Source organism: Podarcis vaucheri (genome assembly GCF_965113315.1).
Source record: "Podarcis vaucheri genome assembly, chromosome: 2".
In the NCBI taxonomy this organism is placed as follows: domain Eukaryota; kingdom Metazoa; phylum Chordata; class Lepidosauria; order Squamata; family Lacertidae; genus Podarcis; species Podarcis vaucheri.
The window spans coordinates 131,840,680-131,861,933 of record NC_138760.1 but is presented as its reverse complement, the minus strand read 5'-3'; the positions used below and the strand labels follow the sequence as shown (position 1 = coordinate 131,861,933).

Sequence of the window (21,254 nt, the reverse complement as noted above, 5' to 3'; positions counted from 1 at the left end):
AGGACGGTCTCCCCCCCCCTTTCCCTCTGGGAACCAGGAGAGGCAATCTGAGCAAGGCGGGGGGGGGGGTCCTCTCCCCCAAACAAGGTTTGCATTGCAGGATCCTCTTGGAAGCGCAGAGATAAACCAGACTCCGGGGGGGGGGAGAGACATTTTGCTTCCTGAGACGAACTAGAGAAGGGCTCCCCCCCCCCCATGCAACCTGACTGGGACACGGAACCAGTTGTGCCAGTTTCACCCCACGACCGTGGGACCCCCTGGGGCTGTGGGTGCCATTCAGTATGCATGGCCCTGGCACCGAAATCTGTGGGTGCCCGGCCCCTTCATGGGGAAATGGGTGGGTGCTCAGGGACCCAGGGAGCTGGCACCTATGCACTGAAAGTCACCAGGTGACATTCCCCCCCCCCCATCTTAGACCCAGCCTCCTAACCCATTTTTGTGTATTTCTTCACACTGAGCTTGGAACACCCCCCCTCCCTTGGCCTCCTGCGTCAGGGAGCTAGTCTGGGCGGGAGGAGAGAGAGAGACAGATACACAAATACTTACACCAAAAGTCAATAGTTTCTGTTGTGATAATCTCAAGTGTTTCAGAGCTTTCATAATTAGAATCTGGGAGTATTAATTTATTATTATTGGTACAGTATTTGTAAAACGTATGCTCTCTGTGTAAATGTGTTCCCACTCTAAATAAATCCGCCTTTCTATGAACTGCTCTCAGATCTCCGGGTATAGGGTGGTATAGAAATTCAATCAATAATAATAATAATAATAATAATAATAATAATTTATGCATTGTTCTCCTGAAAGAGCTGCTCCCTGCTTTGAAGTTCATCGTGGCAACAGCTGAGAGAGTCCTGGAAGTGGCCTAGTTTCCGCCTCCTTGTCCTCTGTCTCTTCCAAAGGCAGTGCAATGGCCTTCGAGACAACTTCTGAACAGTCTCTTCTTAAAGGTGGAGTGGAAAGAGGAGCCAGGCAGCTTCCTCAGGTAGGGAAAGAGCAACAGGAGCAGGGAGGAGGGAAGAGGCACAGATGGGACCACCCAGCCTCCCTCTGTGTCGAGTGGGGGTGATGGGGATCTAAGAGCAGCTCTGTTTTCTTCCTCTTCTTCTTCCAGGCCCTCTTGACCTTTGAGGAGGTGGCTGTGTTTTTCACGGAGGAGGAGTGGGCTCTGCTGGATCCAGGCCAAAGAGCTCTGCACAAGGAAGTCATGGAGGAGAATTATGAGATGGTGGCCTCTCTAGGTGAGGGCACGTTTTTATTCCTCTTGGCTGCTAGACATTGGAGGTGTGAATCTGCTGTTTGAACCATTTATTCACGCTGTGTCTTCTTCTTTGGCGACCCCTCGTAGCCGAGTAAGATTGTCATCCATGAACACGGTCTTAATGGTGTGTTCGTAAGTGACTGTTGAGTTCAATTCTGGATCCACACATCCTCCTACATTGGGAACATTGATTTCTGTGCGGGAGTTAATCACAGTGAGGATTTGCCAAACGTACTTTCCTCTTAGCTTCCTTCTCCCTTTTGTACTGAGTTTGTGCTTCTTCAAAGTCCATGACGCCTTTGGTAAAGGCTATTCTCCAACTGGAGCCAAATTTTCTGTGCTTATACTTCATTTTTATATATTTGCTTTGAAAGCGTCTTTAAACCTCTTTAGTCGTCCACCAGTATTTCACTTTCCATTCTTTTTTTCTTTTCTTTTCATTATTTTTATAACAAAAAATTATTGCAAAGTAAATACATCAATACCAAGCCATACATAAAGAATAAATTTTTAAAAAGAAAAGAGAAAAAACGAAAAAATGTGAAGAAAAGTACAGTAAAATAATAGAGAAAAATATAATATTTCAATACAATAATCACTATTTTACAAAATAATAGTGGTAATAGACTTTCATCACTCTCACACTTCCTTAACATTTCTTATTTTATCCGGATTTCATTATTATTTTCACCTTAATATATAGGTGTGTGTGTGTGTGTGTGTGTGTGTGTGTGTGTATGTTTCCCCTTTTCCATTCACAAGGTCATTCTAGACACAGCCAGATTTTTATATTAGAACATTGTCTTTCTAAATAATCATTCAAGCACTTCCATTCCTTCTTGACTGTATTCATTGGCTTTAGTCTTATTATATCTGTCAGTTTGGCATAACCATTCCCCTTTAGTCGGCACCTGGTTACCCTTCTAGTACTTAGCCACCAGGATTCTCGCTGCAGATGTCATGTAGGAAGAATTTAGTATTTTCTCTAGAAATTTCACTATTCAATATTCCCAAACGGTATGCTTCTGATCTTTTGCTATGTGAAGTTCTTAGTAACTTTTTTATTTCTTCATGGATCATGTCCCAGAACTTTCTGATCTCTGGACATGTCTACCACATATGGTTTTGTTGTTTAGTCATTTAGTCGTGTCCGACTCTTTGTGACCCCATGGGCCAGAGCACGCCAGGCACTCCTGTCTTCCACTGCCTCCCGCAGTTTGGTCAAACTTATGCTGGTAGCTTTGAGAACACTGTCCAACCATCTCATCCTCTGTCGTCCCCTTCTCCTTGCGCCCTCAATCTTTCCCAACATCAGGGTCTTTTCCAGGGAGTTTTCTCATAAGGTGGCCAAAGTATTGGAGTCTCAGCTTCAGGATCTGTCTTTCCAGTGAGCGCTCAGGGCCAATTTCATATGGTAGAAGGTTCCAATCTGCTTTAAAATTAATATTTTTTGTCCTCAGTTTTTTCCACTCTTTATATTCAATTACATAACATAAGTCCTGCTCCCAACTTGTTATGGCCTTTCCCTTTTCCTCTGTTTCTATTTGAGTATTCTGTAACAGCATGTACATTCTGGAGAGAGTCTTTTGGTTGTTCTGTAAAACCTCCTTCTCTAAGATCGATGCTTTATTATCAAACCCTTTTAACATCTTATCTTTTTCAAAGGTCGCCCTAAGCTGGTAATATTCTAGCCAATTTATCCCTGGTTGTTTGAGTTCTTCAGACCTTTTCAGTTTCATCCACCAAGTCTTTGTTAGTTGGTCAGTTATTGTTCATGTTATTCTTATGAATGGCAGTTGACTCTATAGGCGATATCCACCATGGGTTTTTTGTTATAACTTTGGATTTATTCCTCTCCAAAACTTTGAATAAGGCCTTACACACTAGGTGGTTCATGAAGCCTTTCTGTGCTTTTATTTTATCATGACATAAGTAGCCATGCCACCTGAAAACCTTGTCCCAGCCCTCTAAATCCAATACAGTGGTGCCCCGCAAGACGAATGCCTCACAAGACGGAAAACTCGCTAGACGAAAGAGTTTTCCGTTTTGGAGGTGCTTCGCAAAACGAATCTCCTATGGGCTTGCTTTGCAAGACGAAAATGTCTTGCGAGTTCCTGTGGGTGTTTTTTCCTCCCCCCCCCCATTTTCTAAGCCGCTTATCAGCTGATCCGATAAGCCGCTAAAAGCCACTAATAGCGCTAATCCGCTAATCCGTCAATGGGCACCACTGTACTTCGGTATTCCTAAACAGCATCCAGTCTTTCAACCAAGTCCAGCATGCAGCCTCAAAGTACATTCTGAGGTCCGGGACCACGAACCCTCCTCTTTCTCTGGGTTCCGTCAACAATTAAAATTTCATTCTTGCTTTTCTGCCCTGCCAAATAAAATTGGCCAGGTCCCTCTGCCAATCTTTAAAACATTTTGTCCCAATAATTGTTGGAATTGTCTGAAAGACAAAGAGGATTTGGGGAAGTACTGTCATTTTAATCATTGATATTCTTTCCATTCTTAAGTTGGGAATAGAATAGTTGCTTTGGAAGACGATAATCAGGCATCTGAACAACATGACAAGTCCAATGAAGCTGATGTTGAAGATTGTAGTTTATAGCAACGCTGTACTTTTGTCAGTAGGTAACTCTTCATAAGCTGATATTGTTGTATGAAACCCTCACCCCCCAAAAAAATCCTATGTAAAATATAGAAAGAGACTGACAGGTTAATAATGGTGGCATGAGGTTTTCTGGTCCACATCATTTCTTAACTTATAATGGTCCACCAGATACTTTGCTGTCTTTGCTGTATATTTTTACAGTCACATATATATAAACAGCACTTCTGTTTTCCTTATTCCACATAGCAGAGGGTCTGATACTCAAGTCTGAGCTCATCTCCTCACTTGGAACAGAAAAATACAGGGATGTTGTCCCGGACAAATTGAGAGGTACATACTTCTACTTTGCTGTGAGGCTGTGCCTTTGCCCTTTTGGATCAGAACGAGGGCCCATCTTTTCCAGCATCCTGGTGCAGGTTTAGGTGATGTGTACAGTGGGTTGGACTGTATCAGGAATAAATTACAGATCAAGGAGGAAGCAGAAAACTGAATACAGAAGTGCAGCATTTTCACAGGAGGGGGAAGGTGTCTCCCTCTGGATGTGGCTGCACCACAACTCCCATCATCCCTGGTCATTGGCTACAACTCCCATCATCCCTGGTCTTTACTTGGTTCAATGGTACTTAGAGTCCAACCACATCTGGAGGGCCATAGATGCCTCACCTCAGCATAGAAAGTTTCTCTTGGTGTTCAGTGTTACATGGGAGTTGAAGGTAGAACTAGATACTAAGTGTTCTTGAGACTATTTTCAGATTTCCTTTCCTTTTGTATAAATTTGGTACATAGGAGTGGGAAGAATACTGGAGGTGTTAAAATAAGAGAAGGTGCTGATTGGTCTTGTTTTGTTTTAACTTCTCTGGTTTTCTTCCTTGAATACCTAACAATATTCTCTTTCTCTCCCACTTTAAACCAGGTGATGGAGAAGGCAATCAGAATTTTGAGGGGCCATCTGTAAAGTACTTCAGTGTGAGTGAACACCTTAGCACACATCTACAAACTAACACTGGGGAGAAACTCTTTAAATGTATGGAGTGTGGGAAGAGTTTCAGTGAAATTGGAATACTTACCATACATCAAGGAATTCACACAAAGGAGAAACCATTTAGATGTATGGAGTGTGGAAAGAGCTTCAGTAAGAATGGAACTCTTTCAAGACATCAACGAACTTACACAGGTGAGAAACCATTTAAATGTTTGGAGTGTGGGAAGAGCTTTAGTGAGAATGGATCTCTTGCAAAACATCAACGAACTCACACAGGGGAGAAACCATTTAAATGTATGGATTGTGGGAAGGGTTTCATTGAGAGAGGAGCTCTCACAAAACATCAACGAACTCACACAGGGGAGAAACCATTTAAATGTATGGAGTGTGGAAAGAGCTTCAGTGAAAATGGAAAACTTACTGTACATCAACGAACTCACACAGGGGAGAAACCATTTAAATGTATGGAGTGTGGAAAGAGCTTCATCTGTAGTTGGAAACTCACCGAGCACCAACAGAGTCACACCGGGGAGAAACCATTTAAATGTAAGGATTGTGGGAAGGGTTTCAGTGAAGGTGCAAAACTGACAATACATCAACGAACTCATATAGGGGAGAAACCATATAAATGTATGGAGTGTGGGAAGGGTTTCATTCAGTGTGGAGCTCTTACAACGCATCTACGAACTCACACAGGAGAGAAACCCTTTAGATGTATGGTTTGTGGACAGAGCTTCAGTTACAATGGAATACTTACTGTACATGAACGAACTCACACGGGTGAGAAACCATTTAAATGTATGGAGTGTGGGAAGGGTTTCATTGAGAGTGGAGCTCTTAGAAAACATCAACGAACTCACACAGGGGAGAAACCATATAGATGTTTGTATTGTGGGAAGTGCTTCAGTCAGAGTGGAGCTCTTACAAGACATAAACGATCTCATACAGGGGAGAAACCATTTAAATGTTTGGAGTGTGGGAAGAGCTTTATTTGTAGTTGGAAACTTACTGTGCACCAACATAGTCACACTGGAAAAACCATTTAAATGTATGGATTGTGGGAAGGGTTTCAGTGAAGGTGGACAACTTACAAGACATCCACAAACACATACGTGGGGGTAACCGTATAAATGTTTGGCGTGTGGAAAGAGTTTCAGTGAACCTTCAGATTTGACCATACATCTACAAACTCACATGAGAGAAACCTGTAGTGTGTGCATAGAGCTTCAGTCACAGTGCAATACAGTGGTACCTCAGGTTAAGAACTTAATTCATTTTGGAGGTCTGTTCTTAACCTGAAACTGTTCTTAACCTGACGTACCACTTTAGCTAATGGGGCCTCCCGCTGCCACCCCACAATTTCTGTTCCCATCCTGAAGTAAAGTTCTTAACCCGTCTGTAACCTGAAGCATCTGTAACCCGAGGTACCACTGTACTTACTGTACATGAATGAACTATTTAAATATATTGATCATGGGAAGAGTTTCAGTGAGAGTGGAGCTCTTACAACACATCAACGAACTCACAGAAGAAAGAAACCATTTAAATGTATGGATTGTGGAAGCTGCTTCAGTAAGAGTGTAACTCTTAGTAAACATCAACGATCTCACAGACAGTGACGGATTTACGTATAAGCTAAACAAGCTATAGCTTAGGGCCTCGCTCTCTTGGGGCCCCCAAAAAAAATTGAAGGAAAAAACCTGGATGTACATTTCCAAAATATAAGATAAAAAATGAAACCAACATACAGGAACAGTGTTTTGTGTTGTGTAGGTGCCTATGATGAAAAATATTCATCTTTATTAGTAGGCCTATATTATTATTTGCATTCAGAAGCGAACGCAACCTGCGTCTGCGCGGGTCACGATTCACTGCTTCTGCACATGATGTCATTTTTACTGTATGCGCAAGCGGCAAAACCTGGAAGTAATGCGCTCCGTTACTTCCAGGTCGCTGCAGCGCGCAACCCGAAAATACTTCTGAAGCTACTTCAACCCGAGGTATGACTCTACAGTTCCCTATTACCCCCACTTGCTACAATAATACTATATACAAATATTATAATTATATTAAATATTTTACTTACATTTTTAAAATGTCACCCAGATGTTACAAAGGCAGATTCTTCTTCTTCTTCTTCTTCTTCTTCTTCTTCTTCTTCTTCTGTTATCATTCGTAGCAGAGAAGGAGAAAAAGCCATCCTTTCTTCGTCTGGCTCTTTGTCCCATTCAGACTCCTCAGCACCGTTCTGGGTGGCTATGTCCCTGACAACAGTGGTGTTTAGGAAGCAGGATTGGCTCTAGAATCCTAGAACTGTAGAGTTGAAAGGGACTCCAAAGGTCTTCTAGTCCAATTCCCTGCTATAAGAACAGCATAAAGCCCATTTTTATAATTGCAATAAGGGAACAATGAAAACACAGAAAGAGTGGGACGGTTGTCTTATGTGCACAAAGCAAGCTTTAAACTGTCCTATGTTGTTTATATTTCATGAATTGATTGTTTTGCAATAGCTTCTCATTCATGGCTATGTTAACGGCAAAGTGGATCAAATCCCTGGTGGCAGCTGGAATAAAGGAGGTGCTGAGGGAAACAACCAACATGGCGAGGGAAGGTGGCACAGGGAAATGTGGGCATTGCCACTGGTTTCAGGAGAGTCATTTCCATGTGGAGAGAGGGATCTCTGTGCCCACGTTTTTGATGTTTTATCGTGTTTTTAATATTCCGTTGGAAGCTGCCCAGAGTGGCTGGGGGAACCCAGCCAGAAGAGCAGGGTATAAATAATAAATTATTATTGTAGCTATTACTATTGGCCCATCTTTCAGAAATCTGTAGAAAGAGCTGGCAGTATAGCAGGCCAAAAGCAGAGTTCATCTGGAGTTGCTCCTCCCTCTGCCGGCATTGAGCATTTGCCCCTGACATGCAGCAGCCACAGCAGGTCTTGCAAGCTGCCCACAGTTGGACTTCACCCCCAAAGGCCCCCTCCTCCATCGCCTCCCGAGACAGACGGATGCCAACAGGGGTCTCTGCCTGACAAGGATTTTACCTGGGACCTTCTCTTGCATGCAAAGCATTGAATTTGAGACCTTTATTAAAACAACAATATTCATTTATTCAGAGTAAATACAGCTTTGTCCACTGCCATAATATCACAGAATGATCACTCCAATCCTCAATCCCACATCACGGTCATGTTGACTCCCCCAATGCCCTCAATAGGAACCCAACTACCCATCTGCTTGGCTAGACACTTCCAATCATAATCTTCTCCACAAATACCTCCGAGATGATGATGATGATGATGCTGGCATTAAAATACCCTGTTCTTCAATAAAGGGAGATTGTGTCAAAGGTATCTTTTTTGGAGAGGTATTATGTGAGGTGATCTGATAGAGAAATGGTCTTAAGTTTATTAATCCAATACTCTATTGTTATTGGTTTTTTAGAGGTTTCCTTCCATCGTTGGGCAGTAACTCTAGTCTAGCGGCTGTGAACAGAAAGGAAATTAATTCTTTAGATTGAAGCATAGGATTTGAGGTCAAATCTAGTTATAATAAGGCAAATGCTGAACTAGGATGGATATATTGTTTAGTGATTTTGAAGGTCAGATAAAAAAACTTTTCCCCAGAAGCCATGGACCACAGTACACCCCCACCAAACGTGAAAATAGGAATCTGAGACCTTCTGCATGCAAAGCAACTACTCTATCACCGAGTTGTACCCTCCCAATAACACAGTCTAGCTTTCTCCATCAGCTCCCCCTTTTTTAAAAAGGGTACGCATTGTATTGACACGGGTGGCACTGTGGTCTAAACCACTGAGCCTCTTGGGCTTGCCAATTGGAAGGTCGGGGGTTTGAATCCCCACAACAGGGTGAGTTCCGTCCCAGCCCCTGCCAACCTAGCAGTTCGAAAGCACACCAGTGCAAGTAGATAAACAGGTTCCGCTGCAGCAGGAAGGAAAACGGCATTTCCCTGCGCTCCGGCTTTCGTCATGGTGCCCCATTGCACCACAAGTGGTTCAGTCCTGCTGGCCACATTGTTAACGGAAAAATCTGAGGGCTCCCTTGGACAAAAAGTAAAGACACCAACCAGGATAACTTGGAGCAAAACAGCAGCCTGTAGGCTTGGCCTTTATTGAACTGTTGCAACAGGGTATTCCCCTCACTCGCAGGAGAGAGGAAAAGACCCAGAACAATGGGCTGCAAGACCTTATAAAAACTTTTGAAATTCCCCTCCTTTAGCTCAAGCCCACCCCCAGAAACATCATGCATACATTACAGAAAGGAGGGGTTGAGGGAGGAGTTGTGGTGGTAACCTGAGTGTCCTGTCACCCAGCTGGTTCCTCCTTTCCCCCTCCCCATGAGTACTTTCCAGGTGACAATGGGGAGTTTGCAGTTTCCTGCCCCCAGAGGGAAGATCTGATCATTGTCCTTGGTTTCAGTCTGTGGTGAATCCACTGTTCTTTGTGATTTTGATTGTCTTCTGTCTGGGATCATCAGGGCTGACATAGCAACTGGGCAGGGCTCCTGTGGATGTGCTGGGGTGGTGAAGGGATTATGGCTGACCAGAAACCAAGCCACCCCCCTTTGATAGTCCTTGTCACATGGAGTAAAAAATGGAACAGTGCAAATCCGATGTATGGTTGATTTTCTATGAATTTATAACAGAAATGTGGCGTATGTAGTGTGTGAGTGTGTGTGAAGTTTGTGCAAACAGAATGATTGGGGTGGGGTGGGGGGGGTTCCTGCTACAACATGACCTGGAAACCGGACAAACGCCGTCTCCCTCGGCCTGAAAGTGAGATGCCAGTCGCCTTTGACTGGATTTAACCATCCAGGGAGGACCACCTTTTAGGGTTGTCTTCCCTTACTGCTCTAAACCCCTTTCCAGGAGGAGGCTTTTCAAAAATTGGGGTGTGGGTGGGTGTGTTGTCTTTCGCTGCCTCTGCGGGGAATCGAACCCATGAATTTCTCACTCAATAAACGGGAATATAGAGCTTGCCTGCTAGGAAGGACATTTCTGTTTTTTGGGGGGGGCGGATCTCCTGCCCCTCCCCCTCCCTCTGGGTCAATGAGCTCCGCTTCCTAGAGAGGCAGGAAGTTTTTTTCTGTGGCGGGGGGGGGGGGAAGGCAATTTGGAGGGGAGGGGTCTCCATCCTCATTCCAGGAAGAGAAGCGGACTTGGAGAAGAGGAGAAAGAGGTGCCGCATATTGGGGGGTTTTTTGGGGGTGGAGGGGTGGGAGAAGGATTTGCTTTCCCTCCCCCTGAATCTACAAAGAGGGCAGATGGGAAAGGAGGCGGGAGGATTGAGGAGGGGGGGGGGTAGAAAGGAAAGCAAGGAGGGACTCTGCCCTTTCCTTGTGGAATTCGGGGGGGGGGGCTGGATGCAGGCCATCCTGTTGCAAAGTGAGGTCCTCTCCCTCCCCCCACAGGGTTTGCATTGCAAGATCCTTTTCGAAGCGCAGCGAAGGCACTTGAGACGAACCACAAAAGGGCGCCCCCCCCCCAGTGGAACTTAATTACAAAGGGATTTGCAGCCCCACCCTATGCATATTAACTCAGAAGTCAGTCCTCCGTTCAAATGGGGGGCAGCCCCATTCCGCCTAGTGATGCTCCTCTCTGTTTAACACCCTCCATCTCCCTTCTCACTGCTGCACCCCCATCGCTCCCCCCAGGCTCTGCCTTCGTCAGGGAGCCGGTCTGGGCGGGAGGGGGGCTGAGCTCCTCCAGGACCCTGATCTGCTCCCCCCTTCGAAATCTGCTGCTGAAGCCCCTGCCTCAGTGGGGCGGAGATCGGGAGGGCAAGCAAGGGAGAGGAAGTGGAAGCAGCTGGAGAACAGAGTCGCCTCTGGATTGGGGGAGAGGGAGGAGGTTTCGAGTTGGGTGGGGGGTGAGAGATGGACAGTTCCCTTGACATTCCCTTGTCATTGGCTTCCAGAGCTTCCTGAGGAAGAAAGAGGCTGATGGGAGAAGGAAGCAAAAGAAAACAAGAACTTGCTTCTTGGGAAGGGGGAGGCCCCCCAGCTCCCCTTTCAGAAATCCTAGTCTGGCCAGCTGAGGTTGCTTTGGCACAAAGGAAAGAGCCTTGTTGGGTTTCCCATGTTGGGGGGGGGGTTGCTGTGCTGCTTTTGTGTCCCAAAACTGGAGGGAAGAGGAACATTTTCCATTTCCTGAAGCATGAAAAAGGAACTCATCACTTTCCATCCTGCTTGGCAAATAGAAGGGGAAGAAATGGAGGCAGTGAGAGATTTTACTTTCTTGGGCTCCATGATCACTGCAGATGGTCACAGCTGTCACGAAATTAAAAGATGCCTGTTTCTTGGGAGAAAAGCAATGACAAACCTAGACAGCATCTTAAAAAGCAGAGACATCCCCTTGCCAACAAAGGTCCGTATAGTTAAAGCCATGGTTTTCCCAGTAGTGATGTATGGAAGTGAGAGCTGGACCATTAAGAAGGCTGATCGCCGAAGAATTGATGCTTTTGAATTATGGTGCTGGAGGAGACTCTTGAGAGTCCCATGGACTGCAAGAAGATCAAACCTATCCATTCTTAAGGAAATCAGCCCTGAGTGCTCACTGGAAGGACAGATCCTGAAGCTGAGACTCCAAAACTTTGGCCACCTCATGAGAAGAGAAGACTCCCTGGAAAAGACCCTGATGTTGGGAAAGATGGAGGGCACAAGGAGAAGGGGACGGCAGAGGACGAGATGGTTGGACCGTGCTCTTGAAGCTACCAGCATGAGTTTGACCAAACTATGGGAGGCAGTGGAAGACAGGAGTGCCTGGTGTGCTCTGGTCCAGGGGGTCACGAAGAGTCGGACATGACTCAACAACTAAACAACAACAACACAACTATTTCATATATGTTTCATAATATGTGTTTGGATTTTGCATTTGTAATTAGAATTTATGAGTATTGATTTATTAGTACTGGTATTTGTAATTTGTAAAAGGTATGCTATCTGTGTAAATGTCTCCCACCCTAAATAAACCCGCCTTTCTATGAACCACTGAGACATCCGGGTATAGGGTGGAATATAAATTCAATTCTGTAATAATAATAATAATAATAATAATAATAATAATTATTATTATTATTTCTGCATTTTTCTCCTTAAAGAGCTGCTCCCTGCATTGAAGTGCATCGTGGCAACAGCTGACAGAGTCCCAGAAGTGGCCCAGTTTACGCCTCCTCCTCTGTCCTTTCCACTGGCAACGCAATGGCCTCTGAGACCCCCTCTGAACGGCCTCTTCTTACAGGTGGAGTGGAAAGAGGAGCCAGGAAGCTTCCTCAGGTAGGGAAAGAGCAATGGGAAATCAGTAGGAGGGAAGAGGCACAGATGGGACCACCCAGCCTCCCTCTGTGTTGAGTGGGGATGATGGGATTCTAAGAGAAACTCTGTCTTCTTCCTCTTCTTCTTCCAGGCCCTCTTGACCTTTTTGGAGGTGGCTGTGTTCTTCACGGAGGAGGAGTGGGTTCTGCTGGATCCAGGCCAAAGAGCTGTGTACAAGGAAGTCATGGAGGAGAATTATGAGATGGCAGCCTTTCTAGGTGAGGGTACATTTTTATTCCTCTTGGCTGTTAGACGTTGGAAGTGTGAAACTGTTATTTGAGCCATTTATTCATGTCATGTCTTCTTCTTTGGCGAATCCTTGTAGTCAAGTCTTCCATGAACACGGTCTTAATGGTGTGTCCGTAAGTGACTGTGGAGTCCAATTCTGGATCCATACATCCTTCCACAGTGGGGACATAGGTTTCCGGGCGGGAGTTAATCACAGTGAAGTTTTGCCAAACATGCTTTCCTCTTAGCTTGTTTCTTCCTTTTGGCCTGAGCTTGTGTTTCTTCAAAGTCCATGAAGCCTTTGGTAACGGCAGTTTTCCACTTGTCACTCTTGCAGGCCAGTGTTTTCTATGCCTATGCTTCATTTTTTTAGATTTGCCTTGAGAGTATCTTGAAGCCTCTTTTGTTGTCCGAAGAAGTTGATGTTGAAGATTGTAGTTTATAGCAACGCTGTACTTTTGTCAGTAGGTAACTCTTCATAAGCTGATATTGTGGTATGAATTCCCCAAAAATACCTAAAAAGGGAAACTCTACAAAGAGACTCACAGGTTAATAATGGTGGCATGAGGTTTCATTTATTAGCTTTTAATGGGCCAGCAGATACTTTATTGTCTTTGCTTCAAAAGATTAATATTTTTTGTCTATTTTTAGAGTCATATAAAGTAATATCTGTGGTTACAAACAGTCCTTCTTGTGAAAGCTTCGGGTTACGTGCTCCGCTAACCTGGAATTAGGTCTCCTGGTTGCGAACTTTGCACCAGGATGTGAGTGGAATCGCCCCATTAGCGAAAGTGTGCCTCAGGTTAAGAACTGTTTTGAGTTGAGAACGGACCTCTGGAACGAATTAAGTTCATAACCAGTTGTACCACTGTATTACCACGAACTCCCATCTCTTGTGGGGGCGCAATTAGTGCCAACGCCTTCTGTCAAGAGTTTGGGTGTAATCCTTGACGCCTCCCTTTCTATGGAAGCACAGGTTGCAGCCACAGCAGAGGCGGCATTTTTCCATCTCCGCCAAGCTAAGCAGTTGGCTCCTTACCTCTCTCGCCCTGATTTAGCCACTGTGATCCAAGCCACAGTCACCTCCAGGCTTGATTATTGTAACTCGCTCTACGTGGGGCTGCCCTTGAAGCTGACCCCAAAACTCCAGCAGATTCAGAATGCCGTGACAAGACTCCTTATGGGGTCCTTGCCGCGGGATCACATTCATCCAGTGCTATAACAGCTGCACTGGCTCCTGGTGGAGTACAGGATCATGTTTATGGTGCTGGTTTTAACCTTTAAAGCCCTATACAGCCTAGGACCCTCTTACCTAAGGGACCACCGCTCCTGGTATGTCCCACAGAGGACCTTACAGTTTGCAAATAATAACATCCTGGAGATCCCGTGCCTCAGGGAGATTAGGCTGGCCAGGACCTTTTTGGCCTTGGCCCCAGTCTGGTGGAACGCTATGCCACAGGAGATTTGGGCCCTGTGAGATTTGACATCTTTCTGCAGGGCCTGTTAGACAGAGTTGTTCCGCCAGCCTTTGATCATGGCTCAGCCTCACTCTCCTCTTTTTGTATAAGAACTAGTACAAAAGAGGCCTCCCAGCATTCTCACAGGCCCATATAAGATCAGCGTACATAGTTGGGCCTGATGAGCATTTACTGTTCCCAACGCTAACCCTGTGGAAAGCCATCTAATTAGAAATTATTTTGATTCCGACCTGTTTTTTGGACGTAATATAATTATTGTTTGATTTTATATCAATGTTACATATTTGATGTTAGCCGCCCTGAGCCAAGTCTCAGCCAGGGAGGGCGGGATACAAATAAAAGTTGTTTATTATTATTATTACTACTACTACTACTACTACTACTACTACTACTACTAATACAGCACTTACGTTTTACTTAGTCCACATAGCAGAGACTCTGATACTCAAGTCTGAGCACACCTCGCTTGGAACAGAAAATTACAGGGATGTTGTCCTGGACCAATTCAGAGGTACATACTTCCAGTTTGCTGTGAGACTGTAATTTTCTATGTCTCCTTTTTGGATCAGAACGCGGGCCTATCTTCTCCAGCACCCTGGTGCAGGTTTAGATGATGTGAACAGTTGGTTGGAATGTATCAGTGAGATATTACAGATCAGGGAGGAAGGAGAAAACTGAATACAGAGTCATAGCATTTTCACAGGAGGAGGAAGATGGAGAAAGTGTGTCCCTTCAGATGTTGCTGCACTACAACTCCCGCCATCCCTGGTCATTGGCCATCTTTACTTGGGTTGATGGTACTTAGAGTCCAACCACATCTTGAGGGCCATAGATGCCTCATCTCAACATAGAAGGTTTCTCTTGGTGCTCAGTGTTACATGGGAGTTGAAGGTAGAACTGGATACTAAGGGTTCTTGAGACTATTTTCAGATTTCCTTTCCTTTCCTAAAAAATTGGTACATAGCAGAGGGAGGAATGCTGGAGGTGTTAAAAGAAGAGAAGGTGCTGATTGGTCTTGCTGTGTCTTAAGTTCTCTGGTTCTCTTCCTTGAAGACCTAACAATATTTTCTTATCGCCCACTTTAAACCAGGTGATGAAGAAGGCAATCAGAATTTTGAGGAGCCATCTGTAAATTACTTCAGTGTGAGTGAACACCTTAGCACACATCTACAAACTAACACAAAGGAGAAACCATTTAAATGTGTGGAGTGTGGAAGGTGCTTCAGACGGAATGGAACTCTTATGACACATCTACGAATTCATACAGGGGAGAAACCCTTTAAATGTACGGAGTGTGGAAAAAGCTTCCGTCACAGTGTATCTCTCACAAAACACCAACAAATTCACAAAGGGGAGAAACCCTTTAAATGTATTGAGTGTGGAAGGAGCTTCAGGCAGTGTTCACACCTTACTAAACATCAACGAACTCACACAGGGGAGAAACCATTTAAATGTATGGAGTGTGGAAAGAGCTTCAGTCACAGTGGAGATCTTAAAAGACATCTACAGACTCACACAGGGGAGAAACCATTTAAATGTATGGAGTGTGGGAAAAGCTTCAGTGAAAATGGAAAACTTAACATACATATGCGAACTCATACAGGGGAAAAACCATTTAACTGTATGGAGTGTGGAAAGAGCTTCAGTGAAAGCGGAAATCTTAGCGTTCATCAACGAACTCACACAGGTGAGAAACCATTTAAATGTATGGAGTGTGGGAAGTGCTTCAGTGAGAATGGAACTCTTACAAGACATCAGCGAACTCACACAGGGGAGAAACCATATAAATGTGTGGAGTGTGGAATGTGCTTCATTTGTAGTTCGAGACTCACTGTGCATCAGCAAAGTCACACTGGGGAGAAACCATTTAAATGTTTGGAGTGTGGCAAGTGTTTCCTTCAGTGCTCACACCTTACTATACATCAACGATATCACACAGGGGAGAAACCCTTTAAATGTATTGAGTGTGGAAGGAGCTTCAGACAGTGTTCACACCTTACTAGACATCAACGAACTCACACAGGGGAGAAACCATTTAAATGTATGGAATGTGGGAAGAGCTTCAGTCACAGTGGAGGTCTTACAACACATCTACAGACTCACACAGGGGAGAAACCATTTAAATGTATGGAGTGTGGGAAGAGCTTCAGTGAAAATGGAAAACTTACCATACATGTACGGACACATACAGGGGAAAAACCATTTAAATGTATGGAGTGTGGAAAGAGCTTCAGCGAAAGCGGAAATCTTACCGTACATCAACGAATTCACACAGGGGATAAACCCTTTAAATGTGAGGAGTGTGGGCAGAGCTTCAGTCGGAATGGAACTCTTACAACACATCTACGAATTCATACGGGGGAGAAACCATATAAATGTATGGAGTGTGGGCAGAGCTTCAGTGACAATGGATACCTTACTGTACATCAACGAACTCATACAGGGGAGAAACCATTTAGATGTATGGAGTGTGGGAAGTGCTTCAGTCACAGTGGAAATTTGAGACAGCATCAGCGAATTCACACAGGGGTGAACCCATATAAATGTATGGAGTGTGGAAGGAGCTTCACTGAGAGTGGAACGCTTAGAAAACATCAACAGACTCACACAGGGGAGAAACCATATAAATGTATTGAATGTGGAAAACGCTTCATCTGTAGTGGAACACTTAGAAATCATCAACGGACTCACACAAGGGAGTAACCATGTAGGCGTATGGAGTGTGGAAAGAATTAAAGTCAGAAGATTCCTCTTTTTTTTTTGGCAACCCCACCACATGTGAAACTGAAGTGCTTCAGTTTAATAAAGTACATACAAAATGTTTACAGACTCATAGGGGAGAAACCATTTAGGTGTATGGAGGGTAGAAAGTTTTCCCCTCAAGAGTTCACTTCTTCCTTCAGATGAACAGGTTCCTATAGGCAGAAATCAAATCTAAACGCATTATGTGTATGTGATATTCTGGTGTTTCAATGTAAAGTTGTACATTCATGTAGTAAAGTAATGAAGGTAACGCCTCATAATACTTAGTAAAGTATAAGCTGCTTTGTATTGTTAGATGGGGAAAAGGAGTGTGAATCTGGAGTTGTGTTTAGTGATGATGGCCTAAGAGTCGGCTGAATTTCAGTCTTTGGTCGGGAGTTGGAAAAGTTGATGTTTGGAGTTAGGAATGGATAGTTGTGAAAATGGGAGTGTGAGATTCGTGGTGTTGCTCTGCAAAAAGAGTTGGTTGAACTAGTATAGGAACGGTGGCATGAGGCTCATTGTTTTAACTGCAATAAAGCAACAAATAAGAAACAGGCTGAAAGCAACTTCTTATCTGCATAAAGTAAACCTGAATACATGGTCTGTAGGTCATACATTAATAGTGCTGCAATGCCTCCTCATTCTGTGAAGGGCAAAGTGTTCAGATAATAATAATAATAATAATAATAATAATAATTATTATTATTATTATTATTTATTTGTACCCCGCCCATCTGGCTGGGTTTCCCCAGCTACTCTGGGTGGCTTCCATAGAAACAAAAAATACAGTAAAATATCACAGATTAAAAGCTTCCCTGAACAGGGCTGCCTTAAGATAAAACATAGCTGGTGGCAGCAGGAGTAAAGGGGGTGTTTAGTGGAAGAGGCAGGAAAGTCTCAGCTCTTAGCTGTGCATTTTGCATGAGGTGGGAAGGTGGCAACAGGGCAGTGGGGGTCTAGAAGCATACCTACTATTACAGCAGGGACGCAGGTGGCGCTGTGGGTTAAACCACAGAGCCTAGGACTTGCTGAATCTTCGCGACGGGGTGAGCTCCCTTTGTTCGATCCCTTCTGCCAACCTAGCAGTTTGAAAGCACGTCAGAGTGCAAGTAGATAAATAGGTACCACTCCGGCGGGAAGGTAAAGGGCGTTCCCGTGCGCTGCTCTGGTTCGCCAGAAGCGGCTTAGCCATGCTGGCCACATGACCCGGAAGCTGTACGCCAGCTCCCTCGGCCAATAAAGCAAGATGAGCGCTGCAACCCCAGAGTCGGTCATGACTGGACCTAATGGTCAGGGGGTCCCTTTACCTTTACCCCACTATTGCAGCCAACAAGAAACTTCCTTCCAACCAATAGGGCACAGGGAGGGGTCCACATGTGTGAAATTAACCCTTACCTCTCCATCTGTGGCACAAAGACAACTCAGTGGAAGAATGGAACAATTTTGGAAAGAAAAGATGCTGCAGGTACCATTGAATCCCCTAGTCGGTCCATTTTCACTCCTAAGCATCATGTAGCAACCCCAGGGCTACTGCTTTTGTGACAAGCAATAATAATAATCTGATTGGGTTGAGCCAGACACTCTGGACTACTTCTGACAGAAGAAAAACACACAAAACATCAATTATTAAATGCTTCCTGATACAGAACTATGTTTAGGAAAGTTGTGTACAGTGGTACCTCTGGTTACTAATGGAATCCATTCCGGGGGTCCATTCATAACCGGAAACCACTCATAGCATGAGGCGTGCTTTCGCTAATGGTGCTTCCTGCTGCATGCATGCTTCTGGTGTGCGATTTCCGCTTGCATCCTGGGGCAAAGTTCGCAACCAGGAACAGCTACTACTGGGGTGGCGGAGCTTGTAACCCGAAGCGTGCGCAACCAGAGGCATTCGCAACCAGATGTACCACTGTAGCTGTTTATCTCTTTAACATCTGATGGGAGGGCGCCACTACCGAGAAGGCCCTCTGCCTGCTACCCTATAACTTCTCACAGAGGGAACCACCAAAAGACCATCAGAGGATGACCTCATTGTCCAGTCTGGATGATGGGGGTGGAGACGCTCCTTCGGGTATACTGGGCCAAGGCTGTTTAGGCCAGCACCAACATTTTGACTTGTGCTCGTAAACATACTGGGAGCCAGTGAAGATACTTTAGGACCAATGTTATATCATCTCAGTGGCTGCCACATTCTGGATTAGTTGTAGTTTCTGGGTCACCTTCAAAGGTAGCCCCAAGCAGACCGCATTGCAGTAGTGCAAGTGGGAGGTAACTAGCGCATGCACCACTCAGGCAAAATGGTCTGCGGGCAGGTAGGGTCTCAGGAATAAAGGGAGTGTTTAGTGGGAGTACCAGGAAAGACCCAATTCCTCTCTGCATGTTTTGCAGGACATGGGAAGGTGGCACAGGGGAGTGTGGGAGCATCTTGAATCAAGCAGGCGTGTGACAAAAGTGTGCAAAATGCTTCACTGTAGGCTCATTGCTAATTTTCCCCAAAATGAAACCCATGGGGAGAAACCATAAGGGGCTCCTGAAATCAGAGCGCTAAAGCAGCTGTTCCCAATAGGTAGTCTGCCCACTCCAGGTAACCCCCCCCCCCAGGGATCCACAGCACCATTCACACAACAGAAACTACTGTAGAGACAGAAAAAAATCTCAAAAGTGGGGGGTCTATGACTTTCTTTTCAACAGCTTCTGCAGAACTTGCCCAGTTGGGAAAATCTGTCGCATAGAACTCAGTGGGAATTACTTCTGAATAAAAATCCTTAGGCTTGAACAGGATGTTTACTCAGAAATCAGTCCCACTCAATTCAATGGGGTTTACTCCCAGGTAACTGGTTAAAGACTAAAACAGTGTTTCTAAAGGGGGGGGGCATATGGATATTCCAAGGGGGCCACAGGTGAACATCGTGTAAATGGGGGGCCAGGGCACGAGACTCGGGGGCCACAGAGGGAAGTGAGAAGTGAAGAAAGAAAAGCAGAAAGTGCCCGTGTTTCGTAGTAGATTTATAAATAAAAAAGGTCTATGTACAAGCAAAATATTTAAATAGCTACCTTTCTACCGTCGGGGGGGGGGCAAAGGAAGGAAAGAAGGTCGGGAGGGGGCCATGGTCGGAAAAAGGCTGAGGGACACTGGGCTCCATGACCTTCGGGGCGGGGCAGGGGGGGGTCCCTTCCCACTACATTCCTAGGTCTCTGCTTGCAGGGAGGGGGGGTCACCCTGGGTGAACGAACTCTCTTCCTAGAGAGGCAGGAAGTGACGGAGGAGGGCGGGGGGGGTAGAGTTAATGTTGGAGGGGTGGGGTCTCCATGCGCACCCCCGGAAGAGAAGGAGGCCTGCAAAGGAGGAGGAGGGAAAAGGTGCAATGTTTCGGGGGGGGGCGTGATTTGGGGTGCAGGGAGGGAGAATAATTTGCATTTCCTCCCTGTGAATCTACAAATAGGGCGGGAGGGGGGGGAAGGTGAGGGGGGGCATCAAAGCAAGGAAGGGCTCCCCCCTTTCCCTCTGGGAAGCAGGAAAGGCAGTCTGCCATCGGCTGCAAAAGGGGGGGGGCGTCCTCTCCCCCAAACAAGGTTTGCATTGCAGGATCCTCTTGGAAGCGGAGAGATCAACTAAGATGGGGGGGGGAGACATTTTGCTTCCTGAGACGTTCCTCCCCTCCCCCCCCCCGTGCAACCTGACTGGGACACGGAACCAGTTGTGCCAGTTTCACCCCACGACCGTGGGTCCCCTGGGGCTGTGGGTGCCATTCAGTATGCATGGCCCTGGCACCGAAATTTGTGGGTGCCCGGCCCCTTCATGGGGAATTGGGTGGGTGCTCAGGGACCCGGGAAGCTGGCACCTATGCACTGCAAGTCACCAGGTGACATTCCCCCCCCCATCTTAGACCCAGCCTCCTAACCCATTTTTATGTATTTCTTCACACTGAGCCTAGAACAACCCCCCTCCCTTGGCCTCCTGCGTCAGGGAGCCGGTCTGGGCGGGAGGGGGGGGCTGACCTCCTTCTGGACCCTGATCTGCCCCCCCCCCCGAAATCTGCTGCCGAAGCCCCTGCCTCAGTGGGGCGGAGATGGGGGGGGCAAGCAGGGGAGAGGAAGTGGAAGCAGCTGGAGAACAGAGTCGCCTCTGGATTGGGGGAGAGGGGGGAGATTTTGAGTTGGGTGGGGGGTGAGAGGTGGACAGTTCCCTTGACATTGGCCTCCGGAGCTTCCTGAGTAAGAAAGAGGCTGATGTGAGAAGGAGGGAGGAGGCCCCCCAGCCCCCCTTTCAGAAATCCCAGTCTGGCCGGCTGAGGTTGCTTTGGCACAAAGGAAAGAGCCCTGTTGGGTTTCCCATGTTGGGGGGTGCAGTTGGGGAGGATTTGCTATGCTGCTTTTGTTCCCCAAAACTGGAGGGAAGAGGCGCATTCCTGATTTCCTGAAGCATGAAAAAGCACCTTGTCTGTTTCCCTCCTGCTTGGCAAGAGAAATGGGCCCATGGATGGCAGGAATTGAAACTGATCAAGGTCTCAGGAGCCCTTTAAAAAGCTTCAAGGCAATGATTGGAGGAGTTAAAGAATTGCCCCCTCTCCAGCTGGACTTGGGGGAAAGAGGAAGGGGGATGAGTTTTTGATGCT

The 21,254-nt window shown here is 45.8% G+C and overlaps 3 protein-coding genes across 12 annotated transcripts in view; all 3 read left to right on the top strand.

Moving 5' to 3' along the window:
- The first annotated feature begins 777 nt into the window (after positions 1–777).
- On the top strand, positions 778–6,607 carry LOC309525810 (uncharacterized protein). Of its 4 annotated transcripts, XR_014216538.1 has the most exons (5): positions 778–985; positions 1,115–1,241; positions 4,119–4,202; positions 4,786–5,966; positions 6,383–6,607. XR_014216538.1 is itself a non-coding variant. In XM_082211397.1 (4 exons), the coding sequence occupies exons 1-4, from the start codon at positions 911–913 to the stop codon at positions 5,898–5,900; spliced, it is 1,398 nt and encodes a 465-aa protein (XP_082067523.1). In that variant the 5' UTR covers positions 778–910; the 3' UTR covers positions 5,901–6,607. The 4 variants fall into 4 exon arrangements, 3 of the variants coding, with proteins under 3 accessions (XP_082067523.1, XP_082067522.1, XP_082067524.1); XM_082211397.1 differs by having other exon boundaries at positions 4,122–4,202; positions 4,786–6,607; XM_082211396.1 differs by having other exon boundaries at positions 779–985; positions 4,786–6,607.
- A 3,346-nt stretch (positions 6,608–9,953) lies between these two features.
- The window catches only part of LOC309525757 (uncharacterized protein), a 30,642-nt gene continuing 19,341 nt past the window's right edge, over positions 9,954–21,254 (top strand). For 4 of the 7 annotated variants that reach the window (XM_082211266.1, XM_082211265.1, XM_082211264.1 and 1 more), the window contains exons 1-2: positions 9,954–10,053; positions 11,974–12,148. In XM_082211266.1, coding sequence (XP_082067392.1) covers positions 12,074–12,148 — 75 coding nt within the window. In that variant the 5' untranslated portion in view covers positions 9,954–10,053; positions 11,974–12,073. Of the gene's footprint in view, positions 10,054–11,973; positions 12,149–20,068; positions 20,212–21,254 lie in introns of those variants that run through there. The other 3 variants (XM_082211261.1, XM_082211263.1, XM_082211262.1) reach the window with 3 other exon arrangements.
- On the top strand, positions 12,823–17,190 carry LOC309525787 (uncharacterized protein). Its single transcript, XM_082211346.1, has 3 exons — positions 12,823–12,883; positions 14,324–14,404; positions 14,984–17,190. Exons 1-3 carry the CDS (start codon positions 12,838–12,840, stop codon positions 16,594–16,596), a joined length of 1,740 nt encoding a protein of 579 aa, XP_082067472.1. The 5' UTR covers positions 12,823–12,837; the 3' UTR covers positions 16,597–17,190.

What these genes read in the sequence shown, in the direction of transcription:
- LOC309525787 (XM_082211346.1), top strand. Translation starts at nt 12,838, where the DNA reads ATGTTGAAGATTGTAGTTTATAGCAACGCTGTACTTTTGTCAGTAG. An exon ending in CGCTGTACTTTTGTCAGTAG is followed by an intron (nt 12,884 to 14,323) that starts GTAACTCTTCAT and finishes TAGTCCACATAG; the next exon opens with CAGAGACTCTGATACTCAAG. An exon ending in TGTCCTGGACCAATTCAGAG is followed by an intron (nt 14,405 to 14,983) that starts GTACATACTTCC and finishes ACTTTAAACCAG; the next exon opens with GTGATGAAGAAGGCAATCAG.
- LOC309525810 (XM_082211396.1), top strand. Translation starts at nt 911, where the DNA reads ATGGCCTTCGAGACAACTTCTGAACAGTCTCTTCTTAAAGGTGGAGTG. An exon ending in GAGCCAGGCAGCTTCCTCAG is followed by an intron (nt 986 to 1,114) that starts GTAGGGAAAGAG and finishes TTCTTCTTCCAG; the next exon opens with GCCCTCTTGACCTTTGAGGA. An exon ending in TGAGATGGTGGCCTCTCTAG is followed by an intron (nt 1,242 to 4,118) that starts GTGAGGGCACGT and finishes TATTCCACATAG; the next exon opens with CAGAGGGTCTGATACTCAAG.